Source organism: Haliotis rubra, unplaced genomic scaffold (genome assembly GCF_003918875.1).
Source record: "Haliotis rubra isolate DU_JTF1 unplaced genomic scaffold, ASM391887v1 Scf105, whole genome shotgun sequence".
NCBI lineage: Eukaryota > Metazoa > Mollusca > Gastropoda > Lepetellida > Haliotidae > Haliotis > Haliotis rubra.
Window position 1 is genome coordinate 2,138,079 of NW_025764948.1, and position 12,777 is coordinate 2,150,855.

At 42.1% G+C, this 12,777-nt stretch overlaps 1 protein-coding gene across 1 annotated transcript; it reads left to right on the forward strand.

Annotated features, from left to right (window-relative positions):
• The first annotated feature begins 3,831 nt into the window (after nt 1–3,831).
• On the forward strand, nt 3,832–5,178 carry LOC124276380. Its single transcript, XM_046712028.1, has one exon. It carries the CDS (start codon nt 4,285–4,287, stop codon nt 4,759–4,761), a length of 477 nt encoding a protein of 158 aa, XP_046567984.1. The 5' UTR covers nt 3,832–4,284; the 3' UTR covers nt 4,762–5,178.
• The last annotated feature ends 7,599 nt before the right edge of the window (nt 5,179–12,777 follow it).

The window sequence follows — 12,777 nt, forward strand, 5'->3', positions numbered from 1 at the left end:
GATGTCTACGTAATGCATGTACACCACATTAGAGACAGGTCTGTCCAAACTCTCCCTGGTGTTCGGCCGTCGAGTGGAGTCGGCTCTGTACGAGTGCCCCACACACGCTAACCCCTGTATGTTGTACGATATTCTGTCATGAAAATGTAGTTGATTGTCCTAAACAATTGGCGAGGTTTGACGCCACAAGTAACACTGCCGCAGCTAATTAAATCCTGTTCAGATCAGATCTTTCACCCCGATGTCACGGAGAGAGGTATTGAACGGGGATAAAATATGTGTTTACGAACCTATAGAAAGTAGCCATGTCTGGGACAGTCAGACCGGTAGTCGATGAACGTCATAAATTTGCATTACGTTGACCAGTAAACGATGATACACAATCAGCGTTACTGAAACGCCAAGTTTGTTTCATTTTTTGGTCTTACAAAGCGGCTTTATACACCCTTCACAGCCGCCAGCATTCGAAATTAACGTTGGTCCTTATGCCCGAAGCCGACTGAAAACCACTCACACCCGCAGCTTTGGTTTTCTGCAGGTCCTTATGGCCGATAGCTTCTTCATCACCAATAGATAAAAGTATTGCTTCCATATTAAAATATATGACTACACATTCTAATCAGGACCAACAACTTTTTCTCGGGCCATAGGGCCTGTAGCTTTTCTGGGTTAAGGGCAAACGCTGACCGCCATTGTGGCCACCGAATCCACACTTCAGTGCCCTCTGTGTAGGAGTTGAGACACTCGACTAGAGACGCTGTGCAAACCGTAAAATATGGAGCTTGGTGGTTTTTAAAAGAGATTTTATACGGGTGGACAAGTAATAGAAGGGTTACTTCGTCATACAATACGTGATTCGATTCCCTTCTCTGGTGCAACTTGCTAAAACCAAATACATGAAGACTGACTGAGTTTGGTTTTACGCCGCTTTTAGCAATATTCCAGCAACATCACGGCGGGGGACACCAGAAATGGGCTTCACACATTGTACCCATGTGGGGATTCGAACCCGGGTCTTCGGCGTGACGAGCCAACGCTTTAACCACTGGGCTACCCCACCGCCCCACCATGAAGAATTCAAGGTAACAGTAATGACACTCTTAGTTACCACACAGTTGCTGTAGAGCAGCACGCGGTATATAAGCTAATTTCATATTCTTTGTTGATTTAAGTGTACTTCTGTTGAAGATTGTCTCAATTTTTAAACTGTTTCGTTTTATGAATTTTTGTCAGATTCAGATTCTGTGCACCAGGTGCATGCTTTTTGTACTGCTTATGATGATGGGTCTGAATATTTTCATTCCTAAGGGACCGTTCATGATTTATGGCAAATTTGATGATGATGATTTTAAGGAGGGGGGTGGATGTATGGCACCCATTTTGTTCTGGGGAGGTGTGTGTGTGTGTGTGTGTGTGTGTGTGTGTGTGTGTGTGTGTGTGTGTGTGTGTGTGTGTGTGTGTGTGTGTGTGTGTGTGTGTGTGTGTGTGTGTGTGTGTGTGTTTGTCAGCAATTTTGTACTTTAGATTACTTTAAAAAATATGCTTAAAATATGGGAAGGGAGGGGGTAATAGATTTTGTACATGATATGCAGGGGGTCACTTACTTTGTACATATATTTTAGGGGGAGTCACTCACATTATACATGCTGCTCCATAAAAATCATCACCCCACCCTCAGCCATAAATTATGAACGGTCCCTAAGTCACAAGAGGTGAGGTGAGGTGAAATTGGGTTTAACGTCGTGCTTGAGAATATTTCGCTCATATGACGACGTGCATGCGTGTGTATGTGTATGTGCGTCTTTTGGTATGACGCGGTCGGGGATCGAACCCGCGACCTTCTAACCACTACTCCACGGAGGCGGTCCACAAGAGGTAAATCAGTTTGACAGGGGAAGACAATTTGAGGTGTGGCTTTCTTTAAGCAGTCTTGTGGGTAGTTTTTGTTTATAGGCAAATCTACATGATGGCAAGTATTTCTGTGTACATCAAACATGAAACATGTCAACTGTTTGGACTACTGATGTTTAATGATTCAATGTACACAGGTTGATCTCCACAGGAATTGCTACATCTATTAAGCGTTGAAATGAATCCCAAGAATAATGATTTACTAATTGTCACAGTCAGAACGTTTCGGGATCATGTAATGACCACCCTCTGAGTTCCTGGGGTCTGGGATTAATTAGGGTCGTTAATTACGTTTTCTAGGACTGTCTCAATTAACTACCTCGTTTGTTGTCACGGAAGATTGACAATATAATTATTCTAATCTTTACCCGTATGGATACCGTCTCTTTGTAAAGGGGCAGAGTGTAATTTAAAATATTGAAAAGTCTTTTGCGTTTAATGTTATTTGACTTGTGTGAGAGTGACACATCGTCATTGTTACAAGGCTGTTGTTCCCGAGTTGCACATGTATATACACGGTAGGTCATCAGCATACATAGCTCATCTTACTCATCCTCCATCTGTTTGACCTGTAATATTTTGGCTAAAGCATATTTTCTTTTCCCCGGCAGTTTGTTTGATTGAATACTCTCTAAATCATATGAATAAATAAGTTAAATTTAAAGCATGTACCACCCAACACTATATCGATGCAGGTTTCGTGTGCCACCATGGCGTGTGTTGCCGAACTGTACTGCGAGTATATACATTAGAGTCATATTGTAACTAAATCATAAATAGAAGCTGATATACACACTAATAACAAACTATGTATGTATATATGCTCTATATTTCATGTATTACTGGATGTTACCTGAACTGTCTGGATATGTACATCATATCAATTTGTAATATATGTCGCTAATAAACGTATGTTTAATGATATAATAATATAAAGGCAATCATTATTACTAACTTTTAATTCTCCTGAACAACATGTTTTAATCAAATATACTTCACTGCATTGATGGGTTATTCCTCTGCCTCTAAACCTTGGTTAGTTCAAGATAAGGAATATAGAAATCCTGGGACGGGTGTCTGTTCTATACACTGGAATCAATACATATGTTTACACCTTGGTGGAGTTGTTGTTTATGTCCAAGGAGATAGCTCAAGCTTTAGCATCACTTAACCAGTACTGTAAAAATACGTAAGTTTTTTAAATGATAACTTTTTGAGACGTTGATTGCAACAAAACAGTGGAGTGATCACTTCTCCGCATGTGAGTCAGTTTAACTTCGCTTTTAGCAATATTCCAGCAATATCACGGCGGGGACACCAGGAATGGGTTTCACACACTGTACCCATGTGGGGAATCGAACCCGGGTCTTCGGCATGACGAGTGGACGCTTTAACCACTGGGCTACCCTACCACACCCCTTCTCGCAAGTGTATAACAAAAGTACCTTACGGGTCCTATGTGCCCGGAATGTGTGAGTTTTGCTTTCACGAGGTTCAAGTGTACACTTAAGTTATTATATATAGCCCCGACTGACATGCCCCGTGTTAATCTATATTGCTCTGCTATCAAACACACAGAAATAGAAGTAAGAGTACTTTAATCAACGGTTTGTAAGTGCACACAATACCCCACGACAGTGATTGATGGTTATACAGCCCTGAATTGCCATGTGGTGAACTATTTTTACTTATCTGTTTCTCACGACCATGTTGGTATGTACTTGTACGTGCCCCTACTCCCCTGGGCGTTATCCACAGACTCCACCTGTAAGGCTTAATCTTGTACGTTATTGTATAACCACCGCTTATTGATTAAGACTTTTACGTTGCCGTTGTGCATGCATGTGCAGGCACCGTCTCGAGGTGCGCGAGACTGGATTAGTACTCAATACATTATAACGGAAAGAATTGCACCAGGAGCTTAGACGTCCCCGACCACCCGCTAAACTTTAGATTAGGGTTACGTAGGTTTCTAAAGTCTATTGTTCTACGTGAATCTGTAATATGGACGTAAGCCCTGGTAATGCAAGGAGGAAGAGAGCGGTTCTATATAAAGTGGTTGGTTGTGATTACCCTTCAGCATTGCGCGTATACCAGGCGGGTCAGTACAGACGTAGTCAACATTCCGTACTGTCGTCTGCTATTACTGAACAGTTCATGGACGTACTGTAGCAGGGTAATACAGAAACAAGTCTGGATTTGACACGAGAAGGCGGCATTGAAAGCCGTGTAAGATTTTAACTCAAGGGCATTCGACCAGCTACCACCCTGGCATCCTGGTGCGAGATCGGTCTCCCTTCCCACAACCCCTTGCAACTCGATTACCCGGGTCCGATTCCCAGTAGCAGACGACAAGTTGCCGGATTTGTTGCGATGTCGTACACATCCATGTTTACAATATCGCCCCACGAAGTAGGGAAAATGGTGCGATCAAGACTAAAAAGCGAGGACGATGAGAAACAGTGTTTTATGCTCCAAATCATTCTCCAACCAGTGTATAGTGACTCGGACGTTCCAAACTCGTGTTTCAAAAAGCTCCCCCGACTTGTGAATGGAATTCCTTTGGGAGCCGGATTAATGTCGAAGGATCAGCTGGGGAGTATACGATGGAGGTACATAGAAGGAGGGAGGAAGATTCAGACATTCATATCAGAACCCATACACAAGGACGAAGCCGAGGAGACGAAACGGACGCTCAAGGATCGACTTGCAAAACAGTCTCAAGCCATTTTTGGCGATATGACTGTAAAAGCAACGATTGTGTTATCCCAGTGTTTAGACTATGACGATGATTTCATCATCAACGACATTGCAGTTTCGTTGGAGGAGGGTTTACATTTCCGAGATTGATACCGTCACTATTGGTGTGTGATATTTTGTTATCCTGTGATGGAGGTACGTGTGTAAACATAGCCATTATGTGGAGCTCCTCGCGCGTGCATCACGTCTGTGCATGCGCTGGTTGAACCAGTGCCAATACAACATCTGGTTCTTCTATTACCGTCAGAATACCTCTTCCCAGTGATACAGATACCTGGACCGCCTGCTTACCTCTAGCCTACATCACCGGAACTCCTCAATATGTTGTGTTATTCCACCCCAACCTGGTTCTCCAAAACAGACTGCTGACGTCATAGTGACATAGTTTTCCTATTGTTACGTATGTACACTACATGTATATTCTTTGTAAATATGTGCGTTTTATTCTGTTAGAAAAAGAAATCTGATTCCGTTCAGTAACTCGGTTTTTATAAAGTTTTACTTCATTTTATTATAGTTGCATATATTTGTGATCATTACCGGTTTCTTTAAAAAAAACACATTATGTATGTATGTATGTGTGTGTGTGTGCGTGCGTGTGTGTGTGTGTGTGTGTGTGTGTGTGTATGTATGTATGTATGTATGTATGTATGTATGTATGTATGTATGTGTGTGTGTGCGTGTGCGTGTGTGTGTGTGTGCGTGTATGTATGTGTGTGTATGTGCGCGTATGTATGCATCCATGTATACTAATACAAACACTTGTGGTGAAAGAATATTTCCCTTGAAAGTTTTAGTTAGATTCATGAAAATAGTTTGTCTTCTCAAAACCCATGTTGTAATTGGATATCCAGGTTTGGTTGAACGGACATGACCTGCACCGGTGTTTGAGTGCGCGATGATAAGGAAGGTCGAGATACATTTCATGTACAAAACTCGCGTGAAGGTCGCCGGACCCGTCCAAAGTTATTGTCGAATATACACGACCTATGGCTCCCTGCCTCACTGTTACAATGTACATTTGTGTATGTTCGAACGTCACTAAGCCTATAGAAAATTGGCCTATAGTGTCAGTATGTGGTAAAGATTATATTACGTTTATAATAACCTGTCAGATAATATACTAGCAAGTTAGTATTACGTCCATTTTGCATTTGAATAAATATGATAAGTAATGGCAGCGTATCATTATGCACAATCAAAATATTAATTGTTTCACAAACACTAAATGGCGTCAATTATACCGAAACTTAGCCTGGCTGTTTGCTATTCTATGCGGTTCAATGTAATTCTTGCATTCAATGTCTGCCGTAATCAGGACAGATGTGGTTATACGTAAAATGGAAGAGAATCATTGTTGATATTTAATTGGATTTTATTTATTCATGTACCGTGATCATATCTGTGACGTTCGTGGTATATGAATAGATTACCTGTTCGGCTGTCGCACGAAAATGCTGAGGACTCAGTTATTCATGTCACGTCGAAAACTGCAGACATGGAATCAGATCGCGTATATGCATGTCAAGTCAGGGAACTTAGAACAGCGGTCCTTTGGGTCTCTACATGCCTTAGGAAATCAGGAAAACCTTTACAAGTCAGTATGAAGGTTACCAGATGTGTGATATCAATGGCAGTAAGACTTGGTTATACTGAACTATTGCATTTTGTACTAAAACATTTTGGTTATGTTAGAATGTGTCCTTAAAAAGGCTGATAATAGGGTGAGATTTCTGATATATGAACGTGAGCAACTGTTTGATTCAAGCTGATTTTCTTTGACAAAAGAATCTTGAAGAACTAGTTAAAATACTAGTATACACGATAAAACACTTTCCATATTCCCACGAATTCTCTGTTAAAAGTCGACTTATGATACCTCTGTAATCAAATACACTCGGCAAACGATTCGTCTTTGGTCGGGACATGCTCATTGTTGAATTATCTTATATCTCTCTCAGCTTAGCCAGATGTACGTATTTGAAAATGCCAGATGACCAGAACTTGTAACTGAAGAGAGAAAATGGCTGGCAGTAATTATTTGAATATGTCTTCAAGTTCATATTTTAAAGTTTTACTCAACTTGGATTTTACATCTCAAGTTGGCCAAAACGGATCTTATCCTACCTCGTCCTTGCTACCAAATCCGAAAAATAACATAGACCTGTATGTTTGAAACGACACACACGCGCACACGCACAGACACTGGATGCGTGTACTCATTGATTGTGTTATCCCAGTGTTCATCACACAACATCATTATGAGGCAAGTGACAAGGTTGGATGTATGCAGAATACTGCTATGTGGTATACATGTGTACACTGACCGTATAGTGTATGTCACATCACTACAGGTTGGTTTACTGACCAGGTATTGTGTGTACTGTTAACCATCTACCGCCTGACGGGCACCTTGGCTTGTATACTCCCGAGGAAGTTGAGAATGAATTCTGGTAAACTAATTGGCGTAATAATGTTGATATTTGGGAATAAGTGGGTGGATAATATATATAAATGCTTGTGTGCGCATTATTTTGATTATCAAAACATCAAAATATGTAATCGGTATATAGATTTTAATGTTTTAATGTATGTTTATACATAACCTACAAACTTACAGGGTTTATCGAAAATAAATGGGCGAGGATGTGCGTATGTGTTTGTGTATGGCAAACGGAGGGTATATGTGCGTGTGCGTGTGAGTTTGTGGTAGGAGCATGAGCCGTGTAGGAGGATGACGCAATGATAATAAAGCGTATTAACAACTGGACCCTCTCCATTGGAATATTAAACTGCATATCGACACAAGTCAGTCAGTGTGTGATACCATTGTATGTCAAGAAATGTGTCATGGTAAATAGGTGGTGTAATGATAAAGATATGACGTTATTCATCTGTACAAAAACCTTGACGTCATTACTATACCGTTCATACCACGTTAAACCCAGATCGCCGTTATTACAGACACGATAGACTCGAGCCTTTGTATATTTCATGCCAGATCCGGGTTAGAATTGATCTTCAGCAACCCATGTTTGTTGTAAGAGGCGGCTAACGGGATCGGGTGGTCAGGCTCGCTGACTTTGTAGGCACAAGTCGTCGTATCTCAATTGTGTAGATTGATGCTCATGTTGTTGATCACTGGATTGTCTGGTCCAGACTCGATTATTTACAGACCGCCGCCATATAGCTGGAATATTGCTGAGTGCGGCGTAAAACTAAACGCACTCACTCACTCATGCCAGAAACCTGTGATTGTACGTTCGAGTCGGTGATTCACCCAAAGCTTTCTTAGCAGCGTTTCCATGTTTGTTGGTTGGTACGTGTCAAGGACTTGAACCCCTTCGGGCTTTCCTCCCACTTTAACCAGACACTAAGTGATGGCACTGTATACTGTTCACAGCGGTGTTAAACCCAACTCACTCACTCACTCAAGTTGGGCTTTAACCGAGTTACTGTATATTTGAATATTTTGTTTTTAATATTGTTATTGCGTGTTGTGCTTTGATTTCTTGATACCGTGTGATACTGCCTAACTTGTAATATATCCCGTGACAGATGGTTTTAATGATTTTACAGATGTTATTTCTATTTACATATTGGAGGGCGAAATATAATCTACGTTTGTTTACTCAGGGTTAAAGCGTGTAGTATATACTTATAAATACTGGTGTACTCATATGTCATGCAGTGTTCACGATGACATTGATCTCTGGTCATAAACGTGTGGAATCAATTTCTTGAGTTGCTTTTATGTATATTATATGGCTCTCTCTCTCTCTCTCTCTCTCTCTCTCACACACACACACACACACACGCACGCACGCACGCACGCACGCTTACGCACACACACACGTACTCACATATGAACCCACAAAAACCCATACACACATCAGTATCAAACAGTGATGATATCAATCCCCGCCAGTGGCTCAAGTCACTAACACACGTAAAGGCAAGTTTCGTTACGAAAACTACGGGAACATTGCCATAGGCTGATCCAGAAGGGAGGTGCAGGGCTTTGCTAAGGATCAAATCATTGATTCAACAGAAAACTATGATGTGGAAAACTATGTTAAATTTGGTTTAAATATCTAAGCCTATTGTAGACATGGATCCAAGCTTTCTGTATGTCACTGCATCTTGTGGATCCCATACCTGCTATTGACACGTGTGTGCTTGTCAATGGCCCGTGCCATGATTTGCAAAATGGTTGATTGGTACCACGAAAACCATTTTTACGGTTACCCATGTATCAAGTGCATAAGGTTAGCTTAAAGTGGCTGTTTTCCTAAAGATGTGTTACCATGTCATTATTTATCCAGTTTTATCTACGTTATAGTAAAGTTCCGAGTTTTTGTGATTCTTATCAAGGTGTGAGTAGTATATGTTAATGAATACCTCAGGCAGGAACACATGGAAGAAACTCCCGAACGCTGAAATGACACAATGACGCAATCCTCCGTTGGGATTAAGCAGAGCTTTGAATGAACGCTCGTTGCCTACCTAAGAGCGGAAAGAAACATGTCTGTGTGTGTATATATTATATGTGGAAGCATGCACGGGGATTAAGCTACCGTATTGCCTTACCTATAACCTCATGTTTCCTGTCCTACAATAGACCACAGACTTTACCCACAGACAGGTTAACGGTGTTCGCACATGTAACCCACTTTTAATTACCCCTTCTCTACATCAGGTAGCATTTCCGATAAAGTGATGACAGGATATCAGCCTGAATGTATGATTCTGGCTATCATAGGTTAACGTGTTAATCACCAACTGTTTACAGAGGCATGTATCGTATGATAACGCTTCTAGAATACTGCCATCTGCAGCGCTTTTAACATGCCCCTGCTACTACCCCAGATCGTGACGGACATTTTGTAACAGAAATAAACTTATCTTATTTTAAAATATATATCTATGAAATTTATAAAAACCCAAATGAAGCCTGATGTTTAATTTCAGCCACTAACCAATTGCTAGATATGGGGCAATATCATCCTCGATAATCTCCAGGGTATACGTTCAGATAAATCTCCACAATATATTATCGGAACGTATACCCTTGAGATTATCGAGGATGGGGCAATATATATACTTGCCCAAACATTCTAGACTTGACTTGGGCTCCTTTTTAAATTTATTCTCTAATAATAAGATGAAACGAGAGAGCTGAGTATGGTTTCACGCCGCTTTCAGAACCGTTCTAACATCACAACGACGAACACAAGGATCTTTTACCTGTTTTACTTAGAATTGAACCGGGCCTTCGGCTTGACGGCCGAACGGTTGAACCACAAGGTTACACCACCACCCCAGCAGGAACGAACAGACACATTTATCATATCTATGCGCTATATAAACACACTACAAGAAGCCAATATAGATTATCTAATGTCTCGATCAGCTGCAATATTTGGTCGCGCTGTTTCATTTTAGAGGTTGCCATGAGCGGCTGAGAATATTGTTTTGTACAGCGGCCTGGCACCTGGCAGGTCACGGGGAGGGTTTCTTTCCGAGCGGAGATCACGATCACCACGCTGACAGCTAATATTTCAATACAGCTGACGTCACGCATGTTTTCGTCACGTCATGTCACGTAGTATACACATATTATCTTACAGGATATCGCCATTTAAGTACACTGAAACGTATTTTGATTGTCGCATATTCTACAGACCGAATCATTAGCCGCTCACACTTGACAGTTGATTGAAAGATCTCTTCAGCATCCAAAACCGGTCCAGTGTTGAGATTTGTATCTCAGTTGTCCAAACGCCTCACGACACTTTTAGATATGACTAATCGGCCAGGGTGCCGTTGTACAAAGCGATCGTAGCGCTAAGGTGATCGTAACTCCCATACCCTAACACAGACTTACGACTGACGTAGCGCTAAGGTTGCTTTGTACAACGGCACCCAGAGCTAGTTTACATGAATACCTTAATTTGTCCATACACATCACCTTCAGCATTCTCATAAAACTACTCTGTTTGAGCGGATTGCGGTTCAAAAGCCACTTTAAAGAGTACTTCACTTATTTCACGGCAGTAGTGCTCGGTGGTGCTCAAACGCTCGTATGTTGCGGACGAAAATAAGAGTTGTGTTCGATCGGCCTTTGAACTGTTGTTCAGGACCGCTAGATCCTGGTAACAAAGGGACGCAACTCTGTACATAGAATTAAACTGCCTTAGCCCATTCTGCAGCTTGTAAGTGAAACGCAGTGACGTTCTGAGACACCAAGAGTTTCCAGGGTGAGACGTCAGACACTACACATATATTTAAATGTTCACGTTGTAATAATACTGAAACAATACCGTATTTAAGTGGCATATCAAGTGTACCGAAGAAAAAAACACCACCCTACCGTATTCAGAATGGAACCTCGAGGACCAACGCTAAGGCAAATCTTGGCGTTAATCCAAAGCTTTATCCAGCTAATCCAAGGACTACGTTCTGAATACGTGGGCCAAGGAGGGGTTAGAGAGATTATCGACTGGCCTGAACAATTATATCCACAAGAGGGTAAAGGTTACAACACATTTACAATGTTATATCCCCTGGCGCCAGACGCCACAAACTGTAACCATATTTTTTGTTGATGTTTCTCACATTTGTTACATACTGTTATTCAAAAGGTAAGCATAGTGGGTGTTAATTCAACACAAATTGCGATTATTAGTCATAATCCAACATCTGACCAAAAGTGAAGTGGAACGCAGATCACAATTTAACAGGACGAAAAAATGATAACTTGAAAACGCATTTTAGTAGCAAAACTGAATCGCTCACTGGAAGCAATTCCACAGTCAGTAATGCAGGTCGTAGACTCTCACACCTGAAGTAATGCAGGTCGTAGACTCTCAAGCCTGAAGTAATGCAGGTCGTAGACTCTCACGCCTGAAGTAATGCAGGTCGTAGACTCTCACGCCTGAAGTAATGCAGGTCGTAGACTCTCACGCCTGAAGTAATGCAGGTCGTAGACTCTCACGCCTGAAGTAATGCAGGTCGTAGACTCTCACGCCTGAAGTAATGCAGGTCGTAGACTCTCACGCCTGAAGTAAGCCAGGTCCTAGACTCTCACGCCTGAAGTAATGCAGGTCGTAGACTCTCACGCCTGAAGTAATGCAGGTCGTAGACTCTCACGCCTGAAGTAATGCAGGTCGTAGACTCTCACGCCTGAAGTAATGCAGGTCGTAGACTCTCACGCCTGAAGTAATGCAGGTCGTAGACTCTCACGCCTGAAGTAATGCAGGTCGTAGACTCTCACTCCTGAAGTGATGCAGGTCGTAGACTCTCACTCCTGAAGTGATGCAGGTAGTAGACTCTCACTCCTGAAGTAATGCAGGCCGTAGACTCTAATGCCTGAAGCAATGCAGGTCGTAGACTCTCACTCCTGAAGTGATGCAGGTCGTAGACTCTCACGCCTGAAGTAATGCAGGCCGTAGACTCTAATGCCTGAAGCAATGCAGGTCGTAGACTCTCACTCCTGAAGTAATGCAGGTCGTAGACTCTCACGCCTGAAGTAATGCAGGTCGTAGACTCTCACTCCTGAAGTGATGCAGGTCGTAGACTCTCACTCCTGAAGTGATGCAGGTAGTAGACTCTCACTCCTGAAGTAATGCAGGCCGTAGACTCTCATGCCTGAAGCAATGCAGGTCGTAGACTCTCACTCCTGAAGTGATGCAGGTCGTAGACTCTCACGCCTGAAGTAATGCAGGTCGTAGACTCTCACTCCTGAAGTGATGCAGGTCGTAGACTCTCACGCCTTTGGTGAAGCCAACGAATGTGTTTTAATGTTTATTATTTGTGGTGATAAATAATACATCTGGGTTATCAGTATGTGAGACATGATTCTACAATTTAATGTATGTGTCATCCAGCAATACTCCATTGGTATCGCGACAGCCTGCACATACTAAGTCCAGACAACTGGTACATATAAACTAGGTCCAAAGCAGTAGAACGGTGACAGGCAACCCATGTCGAGCTTGACCACCAGACCGGTGTCGGTGTCTCTGGCTACTGAATCTAACTAGAATACCCATAAGGGTATTTAACATTGATGTCATGCAGGCGGTTGCATATATAGGGCACAGT